The 22,341-nt window shown below is 50.0% G+C and overlaps 1 protein-coding gene across 1 annotated transcript in view; it reads left to right on the forward strand.

The window, feature by feature from the left end:
• LOC125117312 (WD repeat-containing protein 91-like) overlaps positions 1 to 22,192 on the forward strand; it is a 26,554-nt gene extending 4,362 nt beyond the window's left edge. The window contains exons 4-13 of the mRNA XM_047763115.1: positions 5,736 to 5,904; positions 8,097 to 8,263; positions 9,942 to 10,135; positions 10,711 to 10,861; positions 12,386 to 12,480; positions 12,626 to 12,794; positions 16,201 to 16,309; positions 17,081 to 17,193; positions 18,967 to 19,161; positions 21,701 to 22,192. Coding sequence (XP_047619071.1) covers positions 5,736 to 5,904; positions 8,097 to 8,263; positions 9,942 to 10,135; positions 10,711 to 10,861; positions 12,386 to 12,480; positions 12,626 to 12,794; positions 16,201 to 16,309; positions 17,081 to 17,193; positions 18,967 to 19,161; positions 21,701 to 21,865 — 1,527 coding nt within the window. The 3' untranslated portion in view covers positions 21,866 to 22,192. The remainder of the gene's footprint in view (positions 1 to 5,735; positions 5,905 to 8,096; positions 8,264 to 9,941; positions 10,136 to 10,710; positions 10,862 to 12,385; positions 12,481 to 12,625; positions 12,795 to 16,200; positions 16,310 to 17,080; positions 17,194 to 18,966; positions 19,162 to 21,700) is intronic.
• Positions 22,193 to 22,341: the final 149 nt, after the last annotated feature.

Consider the following 22,341-nt stretch of genomic DNA (forward strand, 5'->3'; position numbering starts at 1 on the left):
GCTCATCCTCCTTTGCTTGGGATGATGATAATAGCCTTCACTCCCTAATGGGAGAATTATTTGAGCTGATAGGAGAGCCCTTGGTGTAGGCAGTGCCTGGCAGATCGTAAGCAGACAATCCATTTTAGTAGCAGTTGTCGTAGTTGGGAAGGAACCGGCCCTACTGGGTTCCCGAGTCTGTTTTGAGACCTCAAGTGGCAGCAGTGCAGATGACTACAGTTTTAGCATCCAGGGGGTTTGAGGCAGTCAAAAACAATCCGTTATTCTACAACTGTTTTTCTTTTTTTCTTTTTTGAAGTTCAAACCTGAAAATTGGAATTCCAGTTTTATAGAATATGGCTAAGTTGTACTGTTTACATTGCAAATCTTTCACTGTGCAAGACTTTTTAAGTATAGTAGATGATTGGAGTGCTAGGCCCCTTGAAATGTGCATGAAATGTTGGAATTCAGTCGCACTAATTTAAAACATGGAAAACAAGGTCTTTGGGCTTAAGCCTACGGCTTTTTCTTTTTCTTTTTCTTTTCCTTTTTATGGCCGAAGTTGCAGTTTCTGGGCTAGGAGTCAAATCGGAGTTGCAGCTGCCAGCTTATACCACAGCCACAGCAACACCAGATCTGAGCTGCATCTGTGATCTATGCCTCAGCTAGTAACAGTGCTGGATCCTTAACCCACTGAGCGAGGCCAGGGATTGAGCCTGTATCCTCACAGAGAGTATGTCAGGTTCTTAACCTGCTGAGCCACAATGGGAGCACCTGGCCTTATCTTTATGTGCTCAGGCACTGTGTGTCTTATGGTGAGGGTGAAATGGGATTGGAAACTTTTGTGCACTTCATGTTCAAGAGATAAGGTTACGAATGTGTAATTTACAATACACATTCTTTGCCTTGCCTCTAAAATATATCCAAACAAGGTTTGCATCACCAGCTAGTGTTAACAGAGCCATGGGAGCCCTGTTTCCATTTCCTGAATGAAGACAATAGATGTCTACAATCTGAAAAATCCAGTGGTTAGCTCACTTTTTTTTGGATTTATTTATTGGATTCAGCAATGATGTTTCAGGTCTAAAAATAACTATATTTGTGGTTCAAGAAAATCACAGAATTTTAGAGTTGGAGGAAGCTTAAGGGTCATCCACCCCCACCCACCCCCCCATTGAGTAGAGGACACATTCTCTTGCGTATGTGGGTGTTTGCCTGTGTTGAAACTTAGTTGAAACTTCTGTGACTTTTACTCATCATTATAGTTTTGCCTCGGAGCTGTGTAGAATAAGGCTTCTGGTTTGGACAGCCCTTCCTATCTTTTCCATGCTAAGCACTCTCTGCTCATTCCCCCCCTCTCTTCTCAACTGTTAACCCACAGGGAATGATTTCTAGACCCCTCACCATCCTGGTTCTCTTCCTCTGGGGGGACATGCCAATTTTTCAATTCCTCTTGTAATTGATGGCCACATTTGAATGTACAGTTCAAGATCTTCTCTTGCCAGGACAAATCCAGTTAGTTGTATGATCACTTCCTGTTGTTTTAATGATATATTGCTTTTAACTCAAAAGAAAATGACATCGGTTTTTTAATAAGCCACGTGACTTTGTTAATATATACTAAGCTGGTAGTGTTTTCCTCACTGCTCCCATTCCAGAGTGCCCTCTTCTTTTTCACTCCTAATAAGCAAACAAAACAGCATAAGCTGCATTATTAATAAGCAGTGCATAAGGTGATTAGTCTTTCCTATTTAAAATGTTATTTATATAAAGCATTGTCAGTTTCAGTCGCATCAGCATTTTGCCCGCGTGTGGTCAATCACTGTAACTGTTCTCATTATCCCGGAAAAGTGCACAGGTTACTATGCACACTGTCCCTGCTTTCAATACAAATCTGAAGGCGAAATTTTAAAAACGTGTGGAAGTAACCGGAAAGCCACAATTCCCAAGCCCTTTGGGGCTCTCCATTCTGATAGGCCCCTGGGGGCACCTTCTCAGCGGGTTCTGTCCACTGCATTTTGACTGTAGCCTCCCCTCCAGTTAAAACACACCTCCTTCCACACCCACACGGTCAGCTTTGGACTTCGAGTGGGAATTATGGTTATTACAGAGATAACCTCTAATTGGCAGTAATGTAAAGAAAGCAAGGCATCCACCGACATCTGTATTTGTAACTCTTATTAGTAGCCAATTACCTCATAGCTCCGGAGACAGCAGCGGAAGAATGGCCCTGGGGGCTGTTTCCGTGGATCTCAGCAGGATGGGGAAAAGGGAGCTCCTTCTCCTCATTTCTCCCCCCTGTAATTTCTGTGACCAGGGCCTGTCTTCTGTGTGACTTTATTTTTTTGTCTTTTTAGGACCACACCGGTGGCATATGGAGGTTCCCAGGTTAGGGGTTGAATTGGAGCTTCAGCTGCCAGCCTATACCACAGCTGCAGCAATGCTGGATCCGAACCACATCTGTGACCTACACCACAGGTCATGCAAAGCTGGATCCTTAACCCACTGAGTGAGGCCAGGAATCAAACCTGCATCCTCATGGATACTAGTCGGGTTCGTTACCACTGAGCACAATGGGAACTCCCTGGATGACTTTATTTTGCTTCAGGTGAGGCCAAATTACTGGAACTTGTTCTCCGTCCCATTTGGAAGACTGCCTGGCAAGCTCTATGCAGTTCTTTGAAAATGAATTCAGATCCTTATCCGGAGTGAGAAGCAAGAAGGTCAAATGATAAGCACAGGCTAAGATGTCTCTTCCGAACTGTAGGAGACAGGTAGATTAAGATAGAATATGACAGTATAATCAGGGCCTTTGGAATGTTATATAAATCCAATGGTTAAGTTTTGTGGAGTTTTTTTTTTTTTTTGCTTTTTAGGGCCTCTTGTGCAGCATATGGAAGTTTCCAGGCTAGAGGTCGAATCAGAGCTGTAGCTGCCGGCCTGCACCACAGCCACAGCAATGCAGGATCCAAGCCACGTCTGTGACCTAGACCACAGCTCATGGCAACTCGGGATCCTTAACCCACTGAGCGAGCCCAGGGATCAAACCTGCATCCTCATGGATGCTAATTGGGTTTATTACCTCTGAGCCACAATGGGAACTCCCCATAGTTAAAAGATTTTTATGAGGTTTGCTCTTAAAATAAAACTTTCAATTACTGGCTGTGTCACAAGTGGACATTTGCTTAAGTTACAAACGTTGGTAGCTAGACACAGGTTAACCTTTACCTGCTTAATTAGGTGTTCGGTGAACAGCTGAATTCATCAGCTTTTAGCACACTATTTTTTTGTTGTTTACCCTTCTTTAGTAAATAACTTAGATGCAGTTTAAGGAAAAGCTCTAAATAGGATCTGACTGATCATGTTTAGGTCCATTCCTCTCTTGGCGTAAACTACCCTGTTATTATGAAGATACTTGCTATTGCGGTGCCTTATGTAAACGCCTATTTGAATTTTCATTTTGGACTGCTGTCCAGCCTCCAACCTGATGACACACTGGCCAACTTCCTTGCCATCTTGACTTGAGAGGGAAGCACTGCTTTTGTACCTCTTATTTGTAATGTACTTGCTGGGGAAGTGGCTTTTGTGTCAGGAATTTTCAGTCTATCCTAAGCCTCTGTATTCCATTGGTATGGACAAGTTAAATTGAGCATTCATAGCACCGCGTGTTGGAAAAAGAAAAGATGCCACTCACCAAGTGTGGCAGGTGAGTAAGGAAAGACAGGAGTGCCACCAAGTGCCTGTCCCCACTCTGCAACCTTCCCCACCTTTGGCCTTAAATTGGCATACCCTGTGTTCTGTTTACTCTCCCTGGGAATGAAGTATTTAATAGGCTCTTTCCCCTTTCCTTCTCAGATAGACAGTTTAAAGATCTGTTGGTCAGGCTGATAAAACTGTCAAACCTGAATCACAGTTGTGCCAGGCAGTTTGAGACTTCCTCACGTGCCAGGACCCCACTTGTTTTTTTTTTTTTTTTTTTTTTGGTCTTTTAGGGCCACACCCACGGCATTTGGAGGCTCCCAGGCTAGGGGGTGGAATTGGAGCTGTAGCCGCCAGCCTACGCCACAGCAACCAAATCCAAGCCACGTCTGTGTCCTACACCACAGTTCACGGCAATGCTGGATCCTTAACCCACTGAGTGGGGCCAGGGATTGAACCTGAGTCCTTATGAGTACTAGTCTGGTTTGTTACTTCTGAGCCACATAGGAACTCCCTACTTTTTTTTTTTTAAAGAATGTTCTAAGGTTTATCTTTTTTTTTTTTTTTTAAAGAATGTTCTCAGGTTTATCTTTTTTTTTTTTGGCATGTGGAAGTTCTTAGACCGGGGATTCAACCCCCACCACAGCAGTGACAACACTGGATCCTTAACCTGCTGTGCCGTAGGGGAACTCCAGGATCCCATTATTTTGGAAAACAGCCATCAACCCAGGAAACTGATCTTCCTCTTACTCTCAGCACTATTTTCATAGCTAGCTGTGGAGTTCCCAGAGTCACCTTTGAGGTCCAGAAAACATGGTCTCTGCTGCCAGTTCTTTTGTCTTTTATGTCAAAATGTTAGAGCTTTTGGAGATATGTTTTGGAATTCTTCATTTCTAGTTTTATTTATTTGAATCCTCTTCTTTTTTTCTTGGTAAATCTAGCTGAAGGCCTATTTTGTTTAACTTTTCAGAAAATTGGCTTCATTGATCAGTAGTTTCATTGATCATTTATACTGTCTTTTTAGTGTCTATTTCATTATTTCCCACTGTGCTCATTATTATTTCCTTCCTTCTACTAACTTTGGGCTTCATTTCTTCTTATTTTTTTAGTTCCTTGAGGTGTAAAGTTTGGTTTACACCTTTCTTTCTTCTTAATATAGGTGTTTATTATTATAGACTTCCCTCTTAGAATTGCTTTTGCTGCAATCCCATACGTTTTAGCATATTGGTTTTTTTTGTTTTCGTTTGTCCGTTTTTGCTTTTTAGGGCCACACTCGCAGCATATGGAGGTTCCCAGGATAGGGGTCAAATTGGAGCTATAGCTGCCAGCCTACACCACAGCCACAGCAACACTGGATCCTTAACCCACTGATCAAGGCCAGGGTAGAACCCGCATCCTCATGGATCCTAGTCGGGTTTGTTAACCGCTGAGCCATGATGGGAACTCCCAGTTTTAGTATATTGTGTTTCAACTTTTATTTGTCTCAAGATTTTTATTTCTCTTTTCTTTGACCCATTGGTTGTTCAGGAGCATGATGTTTAATCGCCACATATTTATGAATTTTTAAATTTTCTTCTTGTAATTGTTTCATCCATTGTGATGCTTGATATGATTTCAGTCTCCTTCAATGTATTGACTTGTTTTTGTGGTGTAACATATGATCTATCCTGGAGAATGTTCCATGTGTGCTTGAGAAGAAAGGTATGCTGCTGCTTTTGGATGGAATGTTCTGTAAAAGCCCGTGTGGCCTAATGTGCATTTTAAGCTCAATGTTTGCCTAGTGATTTTGTGTCTGGGTGATCTATCCATTGGTGAAATTCGGTTATTGAGGTCCTTTACTATTATTGGCATTGCTGCCTATTTCTCCCTTCAGGTTGGTTAATATTTGTTTTATATAATGAAGTGGTCTGATGTCAGGTGCACAAATATTTACAAATGTTCTATCCTCTTGTTGGAGTGACCCCGTTATCATTATATAGTGCCTTGTCTTATTAGAGTCTTGACTTAAAGTCTCTTTCGTCTGATATAAGAATAGCCTCCTCTGTGAAATTCTTCAGTCTGAGCAGTTTGCCCTCTGGATCAGTAGATACGGGGAGGAGTTCGTGTGTATAATGAAGGTTGGCACATTGGATCACATCCTAGGGAGTGAACCGCCTTCCTCCCCTGCTTCTTGGGTCTATGTGAGAGACCATGGTTACTTCAAGACCACCTCTGACCTTTGGGAAAGTAAGAGAAGTCATCTTGCACTTTTAAAACTGCGGAACCTGTACATTATCCCATGGACCATGAGATACTTCTCAAGAATGGCCAGGGAGTTCCTGTTGCGGCTCGGTGGAAACAAATCTGACTAGCATCCATGAGGACTCAGGTTCGATCCCTGGCTTTGTTCAGTAGGTTAAGGATCTGGTATTGCCATGAGCCGTGGTGTAGGTCACAGATGTGGCTTGGATCTGGCGTGGCTGTGGCTGTGGTATAGGCTGGTGGCTGCAGCTCTGATTTGACCCCTAGCCTGGGAACTTCCATATGCTGTGGTTGGGGCACTAAAAAAAAAAAGAAAAGAAAGAATGGCTAGAAGCATGGAGAGAAGGGCCTTACATTGGTTGTTATTTAGCTCCAGCATTGTGACATTTTTTTCTTATATTTTCTATTCAGTGTCACTTTCTTCCATGTGCTCCCATCATGGTTTTGCTTTCTCAGGCGTCTCAGAAAGTTAAACCACTGTCAGATCTGGGTGTGAATTCTAAATCTGTCGAGTTCTCCCTGTGTAGAGCGAGTAACTTAACCTCACTATGCCTCTACTCCCCATGTTAAAATAATGCCTCTTCTTTAAGGGAATGTTTGCAAGGTTCTTAGCATAGTGCCTTGCGGCTTTGTGTATGGTGAACACTCAAGGAGTAATTGATATTGTTATTGTTATTGGTTTTCCGTCTTAGGTTATCTTTTTTTATCTTGACTAAGAACTTTACTTTTCCCTCAAATAAGTCAGAATTCAGAGAATCAAATACTCTCTCCAAAAGAAACATCTCTTACAAGCACAAGTAGATACCCTTGGAGGTCGCCTCAGTCAGAGGAACAAAAATGACCAGTACTGTGTAAGTCAGCCACAGTAAGGTGCCAGGTAAATTAATAGCCTTTAAAACTTCCTTTTCTTAACTGGTCATATGACTCCGGGGTCCCACGGAATCTCTGGTAATCATTTTAAGTTGCTTCGTGTTAACATAAAAAAAATAACAGGTTGAAGAACTAGAAAGCCACACATAGACTTTAGTTGAGTTTATTCTCTTTACTTAGGTCTTTGAACAGATGACTTGAGAAACTGGTCTCAAACCTGAGTGGTTGTCTGCATCTGTATCTCTTTGCTCAGAGTGGGGTGGGGGAGGGAAGAAGGTGGGGTATAATTGTGGGAATACAATTTGTGGGAATAAGGTCAGAAAAGAGATCCCAGCCAGATCATCTGGAAAAGCAATGAGGTGGCAGCTCCCCCCTTTTTTTTTTTGGCTACCCCGCCACATATGTAGTTCTCAGGCCAGGGATCAGGTCTAAGCCACAGTTGCAACCTAAGTCACACCAACGCTGGATCCCTAACTCACTGTTGCAGGCTGGGAATGGAACCTGTGTCTTAGTGCTCCCAAGATGCCTCCAATCTTGTTGCACCATATCAGGAAGTCCGTGGCTGCTCCTTTTTAAAAAACTCTTGATTAGGAACCTTCAGCCTCAGGGTGGGGTGGGGCTTACTCAGTTCCTGTAACCTTGGCTGACTCTCTCTGCCTATGAAAAGGAGCCAGAGATGCCAGTTTCTCTCCTGTCCAGTTTATCTTGCTCAGAAGTCCTTGAGTTCCCAACAGTTTCTGTTAATCCTCCCTGGTTGCCTAGTAATCATTTCCAAATACCTCCATACTTGTTAATATTGGCTGGCTTAGTCATGCACTTGGCCCAAAACAGGAGAGGGTATTGTCTTCCTTTTTCTCTCCGAAGGGGGGACTGTATTTTGTATAAATTTTTTTCTGTATCACCCAAACATGTAGTTGCTTGTAAATGTTCGTAATACCCAGCATAAGGCCTGATCTGCCTCATAATCATCGCCTAATAAGTGCTAACTAAACTAAATAAATGCAAGTTGGTTGTTCTGATGAGATCAAGGAAGGTCTATGCATATCCGCCTGCAGGTGGCGATGTGGCAGGTGGAGGAGAGCTGGGGACTTAGCCTCCAGGATGGGGAGGGAGGATCAGGAAGGAGGAGGTCCAGCTGCTTATATTTCACCCTTGACTTTGCTCATGGGCTGAGATGGGAACATTTTAACTACCCGCTCAGCATGGCCAGGGAGGGACCTTCCCTTGAGTAAGGGTAGAGGCCACTTCCTGGCTCCGGCGTCCCAGCCTGGGCACAGGTGGGAAGAGGCTTTTCACAGCCTGATGTCTTGCCCTCCAGGCCACCAAGGGCAGGGAGCCAGCGAGCGCACCCAAGGATGGGAAGAGCCCCTTCAGCGGGCTGGCCGCTGGGGAGTCCGGCTGGTCTCAGCACCGGCAGCGGCGCCTGCAGGACCACGGCAAGGAGCGGAAGGAGCTCCTCTCCATGACGTTGCAGGTACGGCTTGGCCTCGGCCTCTCAGGAACACCTATGGGGACAAGCACGAACTACATGGTGGGGGGCCGTGGAAAAAGGGGGGTGGGTGCGGGGCCAGCTCTTAGCTCTCTTGATTTCTTCCGCTGTGTAGAGTGTGGTTTTGCCTAACTAGGTTTAATTACTTGCACTTTGGTTGTTTTGTTCCAAAACAACCTGGCTCTCCAGCGGCCCCTCTTCCTGATGTAGTGTTCACCTAAACAAGGCCCATAAGATGCTGGCCTCTGAAAATGTTCCCAGAGGTGGGCTCTGAATGACTGGCTAGGGACCTCTTGCATGCTCTGTCCTTGGCGTAGTTAACGGTGTACGGGGCATGTCAGCATGTCACAGGCCCTCACAGTCGGGGGGAGAGAGACCTGTTTGCCTTGGTTTAACCCAGCATCACCGACTTGCTCAATCACAACATCCCTTTCTCCTGCCTTCTCCTGCTGGAGTCGCTGTCCCGAGGGCCAGGTGCCCACACGCTGAGTTCAGGGACTCCCCTCACTAGTGAATATGGGCTGGGGTCTGCTCTTCCTGGCAGTATGAGCTGCTTCTACTTCTAGTCAAATATTTGGGATTGAAGGCAAAAGCCCAAGGGATTTACTGCAGAAGTCACCATAGTGACCATTTATCTCTCAATTGGGACTATTTGCCTAAAGGCATTTTTGGTGTTAGCAGCCAAAAATGATTCAGAGTATTAAGGTTTCAATCTCAAATCTTTTCTATTCTTTGCTGTAGGATGAAAGGAACACCTGAGCTCAGCCACTCCCGTTAAGCACCTTTCTGAGCTCAGAAGTCTTTGTTCCTCTGTTATTTTTTTATTATTTTTATTTATTTATTTATTTGCTGTAGAGCTACTCTTTCTGGGATGAGCATTTAGAGGAGCCTCAGGAGCCAGGGGGTGGTAGAGGGCACCCTGACTGATGCCCCCAGGCCTGGGTTATGTCTGGGTGAGCAGGTTGTGACCTTGGTGGCTGAGATGGCAGCTGCAGCCCACCTTTTGGGCAGCAGGGTGTGGGCTGCTGGTGCCCGTGGTGCTCTGGCTCCGCTGCCGTCCATGCGTCTATCTTTGTGCCTGGCCAGTGGCCCCATCTCTTGGTACCCCTTCCCCGGGGGTGGGGGGTGGGGGTAGCATGGCAGCGTACTGGTGAAGGGCCAGGCTTACCTCCGACTTGACCTGCCCCTGAATCCATGTCCTACCCTGGGGCCAGCCCTTGACCTTAGGCAAGTTATTTAACTTCAACTTTCAGTCTTAGCTTGCACAGCTGTAAAACAGTTAATAATAGGGTCACAGGAGATTTAGGGGAGATTAAATGAGACAGTCCGTTGTGCTCACACAGTGCCTGGCAGGCCGTGGGCACCACTAACAGATTCTTGTCATCATTGGCCTGGTCTGTCAAGGTGGTGGGTGTCCTGCTTCCAATCAGCTGTGACCAGGAGCCTGCAGCCACCTGCCCTCAGCTGGGTCTGTAGGAAGGGGCATTGACGGGCCTTGCAGGAGCAGGCACTGCCTCTGCCAGGGCCAGCGGGGTGCTGCTTTCGCAGTTCAGAGCTCTTCTGCGAGACCCCGAGACTGCCGAGATCCTCCCCCAGGGCCGTGGCGTCCTCCACATCCCGCAGACCCCTCCCAGCTGACTGGTCCCCGCTTTGCTTGGCACAGTGTGCGGAGAAGAAGCCTGAAGCTGGTGGCCCAGAAGTAGAGCCCTGCCCGGAGCCCCACATGGAGGCGCTGGAGTCGCTGACTCGGGTCCCCACGGCAGGCCCCGAGGGTGGGGGTGTCCGCCCCGAGCAGCCGTTCATCGTGCTGGGGCAGGAGGAGTACGGGGAGCACCACTCCTCCATCATGCACTGCAGGTGGGCTCAGGGCCAGGGCCCTCAGGGAGATGCTGATGGGGGCTGGCCCCCCAGGGAGGTGTGGCAGGCTGGACAGTGGGGGAGAACGGATGCGGGGGGTGGAAAGGTCCCGTGGGGTGAGACTGAGTTACCCCTGAACTGTCAGAGGAGGGCCGGGCAGCTGCCATCGGGGGTCCTGCTGAGAGCCGTGGTTCGCCCAGTCACCCTCTACGCTCCTTCTGATCCTCACGGAGTGTAAAGCCCGAGGCGAGGTGACCCCTTGCTCTGATGGCCGTGATGGGCTCCGGAGCCGTGATGGAGGAGGCGCTTAGTCTCCAGAGACTGCGCATGCCCAGGGCGGGGCCATGTGCATCTTGCCCACAAGGGCTCTGCACCCAACAACCGGTGCTTCTAGTTCTCAGGCAGATGAATGAATGTTTATAGAAATAGCCCGTGCCCATCCTTGTAGTATAGGCATTTGGGGATTATTTTATAAAACAGTAGGCAAGTCAGAAAAGCAGTCTTGTGGCATCAGCTGAAGAGGATGGTGGACTGAAGCAAGGATGCTAACAGCGTCCCTCTTCTCCTCATCTTAGAGTGGACTGCTCCGGGAGGAGGGTCGCCAGCTTGGATGTCGACGGGGTCATTAAAGTGTGGTCCTTCAACCCCATCATGCAGACCAAGGCATCTTCCATTTCCAAGTCGCCGCTGCTTTCTTTAGAGTGGGCCACCAAGCGGGACAGGCTGGTGAGTTCCCTTGCCTCGTGGCTGGCCCTGCTGTCTCCGTGAAGAACTCTCCGGGGCTCTCCCCGTTGGCACCAACACCACGGGCTTGGACGAGGTGACCAAGCCAGACCCTCCCTTCTCGCTCTTACTGGGAATTCAGGGAGCACACGTGTCCAGGACTGTCCGTGCCTGCTCCTGTCTGGAGGTTACCGCAGTAACAAGCACTGGAATTAGATCGCAGTGGAACTAGATTGCATCCTGTCAGGTGGTGGAGGCCTTCCTCCTGCGTGTGCCCGTCTGGCTCCCTTTGGTCTCCCAGGGCGAGGCTGGCTTCCTCCCAGTTTTCAGCTGCTCCCTCCTCCTGCTCAGACCCCTCCTCACCAGGCTGGAGGCAGCGTGTCCTATTCTGTGGTTCCCACAGGCCTCACACAGTGGGCTTAGCACTGTGTGCTTTTTCCTCTGGACTTCAATACTGGAGATAGAATTTGGAATTACGGACATAAAGTTAATTTATCTCTCCCCCCCCCCGACTTCTTTCCATTTTGGAGGGGGTCACCTTGGCAGCCCAAGGAGCAAACCTTTTTTTTTAAATTGTTGGCAACCGCAGGAATTATCCTCATGTACTAGGATCTCGAGGCTTATCAGTGTCAATTTGCTGAGTGAATGTTGAGACCGAATTCTAGGTAAGGTTCCTGGGGGACACCCTCAGGCCTGTTTCTGGTGCTTTTTTCTGGTGGATCTTGTTACTGTCTTTGAAGTTTTCACCAAATGACTCACAAATTCCTGAAGGCGGGATAGCCTCCTCTATTTTTTTTTTTTATTATTTTTTGGCTTTTTTTTTTTTTTTTTTAGGGCTGCACTAGCAGCATAGGAGGTTCCCAGGCTAGGAGTCGAATGGGAGCTATAGCTGCTGTCCTATTCCCACAGCCACATCAACGGAGCCACATCTGTGACCTACACCACAGCTCACAGCAACACTGGATCACCAGCCCACTGACCGAGGCCAGGGATTGAACCCTTGACCTCATGGTTCCTAGTTGGATTGCTTCTGCTGTGCCACAGTGGGAATTCTGCCTCCTCTATTTTTATCTGGAGTCCTTTAATGTCTGAGAGTCAGAGCTGCCCCCAGAACAGGCAAATGGAGCTGTCACCCAGTCTGGTGACAAGCCAGGGCCAGGGTCCAGAGAGGTGGTAGTGGCAGATCAGGAGCCAGAGGGCGGGACTGTACAGCTGGGCTTTAAACTGGCGGCTGGGGAGGGGAGGGCATCGGGGTCTTATTTCCAGCTCTGCCTGAGGCGATACCTCCCCTATGCCACAGATTGCTTTTGTGGTTTTGCTTCTGTTCAAGGTCACCTTTGATGACTTTTAATTTTTAATCGAGGTCTATTTTAGCTGGATTTCCCCTGAACTAGCTGGAAAAGTGGAGGCAGGCCTCACCCTTGCAGCCTGCCTGGACCTCACAGGGGTGGGCCTCGCCCCCGGTTGGGCCTCCCTGAGCAGGCCTGACCGCACGCTGTCCTTTGCTCCTGCCCCTTGTCATTCCAGCTCCTGCTGGGCAGCGGGATGGGCACGGTGCGCCTCTATGACACGGAAGCCAAGAAGAACCTCTGTGTGATCAACATCAATGACGACATGCCCCGGTGAGCTGGAGGCCGCTCCCCCGACCACTGTGCTGGGGTGGGGGCAGGGTCGGTCTCGGCCTTGGCCTTGGCAGAGCCTTGGAGCCCAGCTTCTCCCTCCACTGTGGGTGGCCGGAGTGCTGACCCAGCGCCACATGCGTTGCAGGATCCTGTCTCTCGCATGTAGCCCCAGCGGGGCCTCTTTCGTCTGTTCAGCTGCAGCTCCGAGCCTCACCGCCCAGATGGACTTGTCAGCCCCAGACATCGGCAGCAAGGGCACTAATCAGGTTCCTGGGAAGCTGCTGCTGTGGGACACGAAAACCATGAAGCAGCAGGTGCGAGCCTGCCCCGTGGTCTCCTGGGGCTGGTCACACTCTTGGGGTGGTGTGGGGGGGGTAGGGGGCGTGCAGCTCACACTGCCCTCTGTTTCTGAGAGCTCTTCCCTCTTTGCTTTGGGCTCCTTCCAGCTTGATGTGTGAGGAAATTTCAAAGCTTAAGTGTGTTAGAAAGTAGTAATACTCCATTTGGGCAGATTGTTCAGTGATTAAAGTTGTTCAGAATCATGCCACAAACTTAAAATTCATGGAACCTCCTAGTGGGCCTGGCCTTTTGGCCTATTTAAATATTTAAAATTTTTAATTTGTTTTTTAATATTTAGATAATTTTTTGAGGAGCTTTAGGCTCACAGTAAAATTGAGAGGAAGGTACAGAGATTTCCCCATATTCCCACACACGCACACAGCCTCCCCCGCCATCTGCATCCACTCAGAGTGGGACATTGGTTATGACTGATGTACCTGCAGTGACACGTCATAATCACCCAAGTCCATAGCTTAGGGTCCAGTCTTAGTGTTCTACATTCTCTGGGTTCGGACAAATGTGTAATGACATGTACCCACCATTATAGTTCCATCCATGTTGCTGCAAGTGGCATTATTTTGGTTTTTTTTTTTCTGGGTGAGTAGTATTCCATTGCGTGTATATACCACGTCTTCTTAATCCATTCATCTGTCGATGGACATTTAGCTTGTTTCCATGTCTTGGCTATTGTGAATAGCACTGCATTGAACATAGGGGTGCATGTATCTTTTTCAATGAAAGTTTTGTCTGGATATATGCCCAGGAGTGGGATTGCTGGATCATATGGTAGCTCTATATTTAGTTTTCTGAGGTATCTTCATAGTGGTTGTACCAATTTACATTCCCACCAACAGTGAAGGTGGGTACACTTTTCTCCACACCCTCTCCAGCATTTGTGATTTGTTGACTTATTGTTAACAGCCATTCTGAGAGAAAACTAATTTCTCTCATTCCATAGGTTGTCTTTTTATTTTTATTTTTTTTACAGTTTCCTTTGCTGTGCAAAAGCTTGTCAGTTTGATTAGGTCCCTTGGTTATTTTTGTTTTATTTCTGTTGCCTTGGGAGACTGACCTAAGAAAACATTTGTATGATTGATGTCAGAGAATGTTTTGCCTGTGTTCTCTTCTAGGAGTTTGATGATGTCTTGTCTTATGTTTAAGTCTTAAGCCATTTCAAGTTTATTTTCTTGACAACTGTGAGTCTCTATGCTATCTCCATAATTTTGCTTTTTCCAGAATTTCATGTGGTTGGAATCAGAGAGCCTTTTGGATTGGCTTCTTTCACTTAGTATTAAGCATTCAGGGAGGCTATTTCTCAAGAAATGACTAGAGTCTCCTGACTCCCTCTTAGCTTAGAACTGCATACAAATTACAGCAGCAGCGGGAGGAAGTGGGATGGACTGGGAGCTTGGGGTTAAGGCAAACTCTTGCTTTCAGAATGGATTAGCAATGAGATCCTGCTGTGTAGCACTGAAAACTATGTCTAGTCACTTATGATGGAGCATAATAATGGGAGAAAAAAGAATGTATACATGTATGTGTAACTGGGTCACCATGCTATACAGTAGAAAAAAAAATTGTATTGAGGAGAATAGCAATTTAAAAAAAGGATTAACAGATACACACTAATATATATAATAACCAAGACCTACTATAAAAAACAAAAACAAAACATTACGCAGCAGCTAGAAGCAGTTGAGGATACACACGTGTTCTTTTTTTCTTTTACGACTGCCCCATGGCATAGGCATAGTTCCCAGGCTAGGGATCAGACCTTGAGCTGCAGGTGCGAACTCCGCCATAGCTGTGGCAGCGCCAGATCCTTGTTTTTTCTTTCTTTTTTCTGTCTGTCTGTCTGTCTTTTTCAGGGCCACAACCATGGCCTATGGAGGTTCCCAGCCTAGGAACTGAATCAGAGCTGTAGCTGCTGGCCTACACCACAGCCACAGCAATGCAGGATCTGAGTCGCGTTTTGCAACCATAGCTCATGGCAATGCCAGATCCTTAACCCACTGAGCAAGGCCAGGGATCGAACCTTCGTCCTCCTAGTCAGATTCCTTTCTGCTGTGCTACGATGGGAACCCTGAATGCCAGATCCTTTAACCCACTGTGCTGGGGATCAAACCTGCGTCCTTGGTGCTCTAGAGATGCCACAGTGAGAACTCCCTCAGGCATATTCTTAAGAAGTAACTGCCATGGGCCAGTGGCTCACCTTTCCCCAGGAGCGGAGGCCGAGTTCCCACCCAGAGCAGTAACTGATGCTCACAGCTCTGGTCCTGGATCCTGAGCACTTAAATGCCCTTTACACTCAGCTGCTTAAAAGACAATGGTGTTCCTGGTAAACTCAGCGGATGTTCAGAAGTGGTGTGGCCCTCACGTGGAGCAGCTTGTTTCCTGCTGGTACCGGGCACTTGAAGAGTCTCTAGGTTGTAGGTGGCTCTGTCCCGGGTGTCCCCTTGTACCCTTCCATGCCTGCCTGTAGAAAGGGTGTCTGTTCCCAATCACTGGCTCGCAGGTCCCTCCAGCTGGTCGGGACCACCGTGGATCCTGGCCACCCTGCCAGGTGGTGCTTCCTCTCTAGCTTCCTCATCTTGGCAGTTGCATCCCACTTGGAAACCTGGAGACTTTCTGGAGCTGCCCTTCTCTCCCTGCACAGTCAGCCCTGAGCAGACGTTGTCCGTGTTCCTCCAAAACCTGTTTCCAGTCTGACCACTTCTCTGCATTTCCGGGGACACAACCTCTAGCAGCCCTCGGGTGTGCAGCTGCAGGACGTCCCACCGTGGCGCCACCCACCCCTCCTCCCCACTGATGCGGGGCGGGTGTCGGGGGTGATGCGCAGACACCATAGCGCGTTGCGCTCCTCCCGGATTCCCATCCACATGCCCAAGCCCTGCCCGGTCTGCCCCTCTCTGCTTCAGTCTCCTGGTGCTCCCTGCCGCCTCATCCGGCAGCCACACGCCCTTCCTGCACGCTCTATCCCGCTCGAGAGGGTTCTTAGCCCACTCCATCTGGCAGACATCCGTCCTCCAGCAGCTCCACGAGCCGGTCTGGTTAGGTCCTTTTTAATCTGGTTATTTTCTGCTTAAGAGACTCAGCATGATTTGTAATTTTAGGTTTACTTATGATTTTCCAGTTTTTAATTAAATATCGAGTACCTAGAAAAGAAGGTGTGGAATAATGAGAAGAGCCAGAAAATGAGCCCTTACACGCCTTCACACCCTTACACGCCTTCACAGTTGAACAGTGGGAAATTACTGCTGCTACTTCTGCGCTGCTGTGCGCTCCCCGGGCTTGGTGTCCTTCCGCCTTCCAGGCAGAACCTGCCTTGAAACTTGGTTTATCATTGGTTTACATTTTTACGTTTCGTCGGTCTTTCTCTAGCTCCAGTTCTCCCTGGATCCGGAGCCCATTGCCATCAACTGCACAGCCTTCAATCACAATGGAAACCTGCTGGTCACGGGGGCGGCCGATGGCGTCATTCGGCTGTTCGGTGAGCAAGTGGGCTCGACGGTCCCGGTCCCCTGCTCAGGGGTCCCGGGAGGAGGGGTGGGCTTTTGCCACCTGCAGTAGAGACTGTGGCAAGACCCTAGTTCAGGATGCTTGGTGGAAGTAACTTTGGTCGGAGCCTGCTGTTTCCCGGACCCCCATAGTCGCCTGGCCTGTGGTCGGGGTCAGTGGACGCGGGAGGGGTGGAGCTGAGCAGCCCTTCCGTCTTGAGCTGCCGGAGCTCAGTCCTCATGGCCCGAGTGAGATCCAGGAGGACGTGTGAGTGTAACGCCGCCCCTGTCCTCTTGGTGCGGCTGCTTCACTGTCCCTGTGAGAGCATAGGCACAGCGTGTGTGCAAGCTGTCCCGGCACCAGGCCTGGCCCTGGAGCCCGGAGGCACTGGGGACTGTATCCTGAACATCTGTCCAGGGCACCCTGTTACGGAGGTTCCCCCCCCCCCCCCCCCAGGAAGGATGCATGTGTCCTCCTAGGGTCCCCAGATGAGCTCCGGCTCCACCCGGGGATTCCCGACCCCCCCTTCTGACCCAGAGAAAGAAGCTGCCATTTAGGGCAGGTTCATGGAAGACTAGGCGCAGAGGAGGGGAACGCGCAGCGACCGCTCTGCAGCAGGGGTCAGCTCTGTGACTCGCTTGGGTCCAGGAGGCCTCCAGAGCCGCTCCCGCCTACCAGGCAGAGGGTGAGGGGCGCCTCCGGCCATGGGCAGATGCCTCCCCCGAGCCCGGGCGGGAATCCCAGCGGCGTCTCCTCCCCGCAGATATGCAGCAGCACGAGTGCGCTATGAGCTGGAAGGCCCACTGCGGGGAGGTGTACTCCGTGGAGTTCAGCTACGACGAGAACACCGTCTACAGCATCGGCGAGGACGGGAAGGTAGGTGGGAGCGATTTAGGGCGGGAAGCTCCTTCCCCTGGCTCAGGGACCTGGGATCCTAGGGAGCATTGGACTCGCACGGTGGGCTGGGACCCGATGCCCATGGCACCTTTTACTGTAGCCCTGTGACCTCAGCTTTGTCACCTGTACCACAGGGATGAGAATAGTAACCGGGCTCATAGGTTCTCCTGAGGTTTAAATAAGCCAGTGGGAGTTGGCTGTTCTTATGAAAGGGGAGGACCCACATCCTTCCTCCTGGTTGGAGCCAAAATCACTCATCTCACTGACCCACCCACTCAGTGGGACCCTTGATGGGGCCAAGTTGGACTTCAGTGAGCTTGGTCATTGGGTGGTTACAGCTTAGATGTGTAGAGTTGGCTGGGGTCGGGGGTGCAGGGGACAGCCTTGCAGAGGCAGGGCACATAGGCCTGAGCAGCCAAGAAATGTAAAAGGGGGAGTTCCCATTATTGCTCAGCAGATAGGAATCTGACTAGCACTCGTGAGGACGCAGGTTCATTCCCTGGCCTTGCTCAGTGGGTTAAGGATCCAGCGTTGCCGTGAGCTATGGAGTAGGTCGCAGACGTGGCTTGGATGTGGTGTTGCTGTGGCTGTGGTGTAGGCCAGTGGCTATAGTTCTGATTCAACCCCTAGCCTGGGAACCTTTGTATGCTGCCAGTACAGCCCTAAAAAGGAAAGAGAGAGAGAGGGAGAAAGAGGGAAGGAGGGAGGAAGGAAAGACAGACAGGCAGGTAAGAGGGAAGCTGGGAGAAAAGTAAAAATAAGTGCTCCTTTTAGCTTCTCTCTGGAAGGATTCATTAGGCTCCTTGGAAAGGGGGTTAGGGCAGGCAGAGGCAGACTTGCTCTTCCTGGACAGCCTCCTTTGCCTTTGGGATTGAGGCTCTCCACCCTTATTATCCACTCGAGACAGTCATGACAAAATGAATTCGTCATTTGAAAACTACGAGGAGGGATTTTAATTTTTTAATTTTTTTGTCTTTTTGTGTTTTTAGGGCCGTACCTGGGGCATAGGGAGGTTCTCAGGCTAGAGGTCGAACCGGAGCTGTAGCTGCTGGCTGACGCCAGAGCCACGGCAACGCGTCTGTGACCTACACCATAGCTCACAGCAACGCCGGATCCTTAGCCCACTGAACAAGGCCAGGGATCGAACCTGCAACCTCATGGTTTCTAGTCAGATTTGTTTCTACTGTGCCACGATGGGAACTCCCGAGGACAGATTTTTAAATCAAAGCTTGACTTGCTGTTTATCTGAGGAATGGCTATATACACTGCTGTACATGAAGCTCAGCTCGCACTCCATTGCTCGTGTTCAATTGATGGCACTGCTGAGAAACCGGAAGTATGTTTGGAATTTGTTCTGTTTTTAAGAAAAATCTAATGGGTTTCCAACCCTAATGATCATATCAACAATAACAAAAACAGCAGTAATAATAACAATCACTGGAGCATGGCCCCTGCAGGCGAGACGGGAATCCCAGCGAAGGCTGCGGCCCCCGCTTTCCTCTCCTGGAGTTGGGCCAGAGAGCAAGGTCAGGTTTTGATGTGACGGGGCTCTTTGTCTAGGTTTTCGTCCCTTGAATGTTTAAACTGTGCTGGGAAGAGTTGGGACTGGAGCACTCACCCCACTCCCTCCTCTGAGGCCTGTGGGCCACCCCTCTTCCCCGGGGCCACCCTGGCTCCCCGCACCGCCCGGCCCGGACTTGGGCCCTGGCGGCCCCGCTGAGAGCGCTGCGCGCCTGTGCTCTGTGCTTGCAGTTCATCCAGTGGAACATCCACAAGGGCCTGAAGGTGTCTGAGTACAGCCTCCCCGCCGACGCCACGGGCCCCTTTGTGCTGTCCGGGTACAGCGGCTACAAGCAGGTTCAGGTCCCCCGGGGGCGACTCTTCGCTTTTGACTCGGAAGGAAATTACATGCTGACGTGTTCTGCCACGGGAGGCGTCATCTACAAGGTGCCTGGGGGTGTGGGGGCGGCAGGGAGGGTCCTCCCCGGAGGCCTGAGCTCGGGCCTCCTGTCCCAGCCCAGTGGCCGTGGAGAAGCCTCTGACCCGATGGCGACAGTGCCGCGGCCTCCTGGCGGCAGGTGGGAGTGGGGACGGGTGCGACCTGCTGGGGCGCTCTGCTCCTCCATCGCTGTCCTTCAACCAGACTCTGCCCCGTTGCTGCCTCCCTTCCTCAGGAACGATACCAATTACAAAACACATCCACTGGGGGAAGGGCTGTGGGTTGGGTTGAGGGGGACGCCGCCAGACAGGTGAGTGTCCCCATTACCCTAACCTGATATAGACTTACTGCGTCATGGGAAGTCCTATGGGCGGGGGACGTTTCAGTCCACGGCTGGGGCAGAAATCTGGGGGCGTGATTAGTCTCCTGGGATGTCAGTGGGCCACTCTGCCTTGTCCCTCCATGTATCTGCTTATTTTAATTCTCAAATCACAGCTCCTCTGGTTCACGAACCTTTTTTTTTTTTTTTAATGAGTGAAATGAGCTACCTCTCCCGTTTTACTGGTGCCATGAAACAGTCGAGTGAGGAGGATTTGTATCATGGCCCAAGCACATAGTTGTGGTTCCATGGGAGTACAGCTCTTAGCCTCACTGTTAATTCCCGGCCTGGTGGCAGCGTTTGTTCTACAGGTGGAGAGAGGCATGGAGTGAGATGTTTTTTGGGGGGGGGGGCGCTCCGTGCGCCGCTCACCTGGCTCACCCATCAGCAGGCAGCCCGCGCTCTGGACAGCAGCTGGGGACGGGCGTGGCCTCGGCACGGAGCAGTGTACACAGGAGACAGGACGTGTGACCCACCTCTCTCCTGGGGCTCGAACTCAGACTAGAGTGAGACACGAGCTCCAACAGTGAAGACGCTGCAGAGCTGAGGGTCCTGAGCAAGGAAGCTGGGAAGGGGGACCAGGGCCTCTGGGACAGCTGGGGAGCGGGGGCTGCCTCTGGATTCGAGGCCTTTGAAGGAGGAGGAGGAGTGGGAGGACAAGGGGGCCGGCAGGGCCCCCTGTGGGTGAGGAGGAGGGAGTTGCTGAGGTGGGAGGTGAGGGGCCTCCTGGACTCACTTGACCTTGAGCGTGGCCCCGGGAAGCCTGGTTTACTGTCACTGAGGCCCCTCTTTTCCACGCATGATGATGATTTGGGTGGCTCTTGCTCTTCCCTTAAAAATTAGTTGCAAAATTTATTTTTATTTATTGAAACATACCTTTTAAAATCTTTCATAAGCTTTGTTGAGGTACAGGTGACAAAAATTGTACATATTTAAGGAGTGCAATGTGATGGTTTCATATAAAGCTCCGTGATTTCTGGCAATTGCTACTGGGAGATACTGTACAAAGCTTTCTGTTTACAAGCCTAATTTTATTATGTACAGATTTAGTTGAGTTTCAGGTGGGCTGAACTTTGCTGTCTGTATGATTATGTGTGTTGTGTGCATATGTTATTATTTTATTTTAAATCATGGCGTTTTTGTCATTTGTCCCAATCAGTTCACATAGTTTGCATTCAGACTTGCTCTATAACCAATTAATGGGTTGCAAGATTTTCTTCTGTATCATTTTTAAAATGTCAGTAAAGGGATCTAATTACTTAAGGGATTTATTTTATTTATTTTTTTAATCTTAGTCTTTTTAGGGCAGCACCTGCAGCATATGGAAGTTCCCAGGCTAGAGGTCAAATCGGAGCTGTAGCCGCTGGCCTACACCACAGTCACAGCAACGTGGGATCCGAGCCACGTCTGCAATCTACACTACAGCTCACAGCAGCACTGGATTCTTAACCCACTGGGAGAGGCCAGGGATCGAACCTGCATCCTCATGGATGCTAGTCAGATGTGTTTCCTCTGAGTCACGACGGGAACTCCATACTTAAGGGATATAATAACTTTCAGATGCCACTTTAAAAATCTGTAAACAACTTATGATTTGAAAGGCATTTTTTTCTGTGAAGGCTGAGCACTTCCTATCTCTTGCTCAGAGACATCGCATGTCCCTGACTTGATAGTTTGCTCCTGGTTCTCCTTCCTTATTACCTGCCGACCCCTCATACCTGGAGTCCTGGACGACGGGTGCTGGTGGCACAGAGGAGGGCCCTGTTTGTGCCCTGATCAAGGGCCTGCCGGCACCGCCCTGGGTGTGTGCCGGCCTCCCGCCGCCACTGGCGTTCCCTGGGGGAAGCCGGGAGCGGTGGATGTGCTGGAAGGAGCACCCTCACGAGAGCAGGAGGCATGGCCCACAGCAAGTTAGAGGCAGCAGAGAAAATTGTCTTTCAGTCAGATTAGGGACTTGTTTTCCACTTCACTTGGGAAGATGCAGTGTTTCCCAGGCCACGCAGTGGCCCTGAGACTTTCTGGACAGATGGCCTGTGTGCCTGGCCATGCCCGCACCTTGGGGTGGCAGCCCCTGGGCTCGAGGCAGTTTGGCCACCTGAAGGTAGGTCAGGTGGATGTGCCGTGAGCCGTGCCTGATGATGCCTCTTCTCTCCCCTGTCCTCTCGCAGCTGAGCGGGGATGAGAAGGTTCTGGAGAGCTGTTTGAGCCTGGGTGGCCACCGAGCCCCTGTGGTCACCGTGGACTGGAGCACGGCCATGGACTGCGGGACCTGCCTCACAGCCTCCATGGACGGCAAGATCAAGCTGACCACCCTCCTGGCCCATAAAGTCTGAGGGGACTGGTCCTGAGGGACACCCACAGAAGCAATATTACCCTGGGCAGGGGGCCGGCAGACAACATGGAAAGACAGGATGCTCCACTCCCAGCCCCCTGCCAGGGCGGGGAGTCTTCAGGGAGAGACCGTCCAGGGGGCTCGGCCATGTCCAGCTGCCGGGACCAGAATGTGAGCCACATGGAGTGGTTGCCCGTGTTCCCCAGATACCAGGACGCTTGGCTCTGCCAGGAGCAGGCTCCAGACGTGGGAGGAACACTCAGGAAGCAGGAGAAACACTGTCACGGCTGCTCTGTTGGCCCAGAAGAGATTGAAAGTATTTTGTATATATTCGCTCACTTTTCTTTTTTAAAAAAAGGATGCTCTTGCGGCCACCTGGTGTCTCTTTCTGGAATGTGTGTGCGGCAGAGCGTCTCCTTTTCCCCTTTGCCCTGGCGATGGTCAGTTTGAGCCTGGGCCCCACGCCGCAGCCTTTAC

This window comes from Phacochoerus africanus, chromosome 16, assembly GCF_016906955.1.
Source record: "Phacochoerus africanus isolate WHEZ1 chromosome 16, ROS_Pafr_v1, whole genome shotgun sequence".
NCBI lineage: Eukaryota > Metazoa > Chordata > Mammalia > Artiodactyla > Suidae > Phacochoerus > Phacochoerus africanus.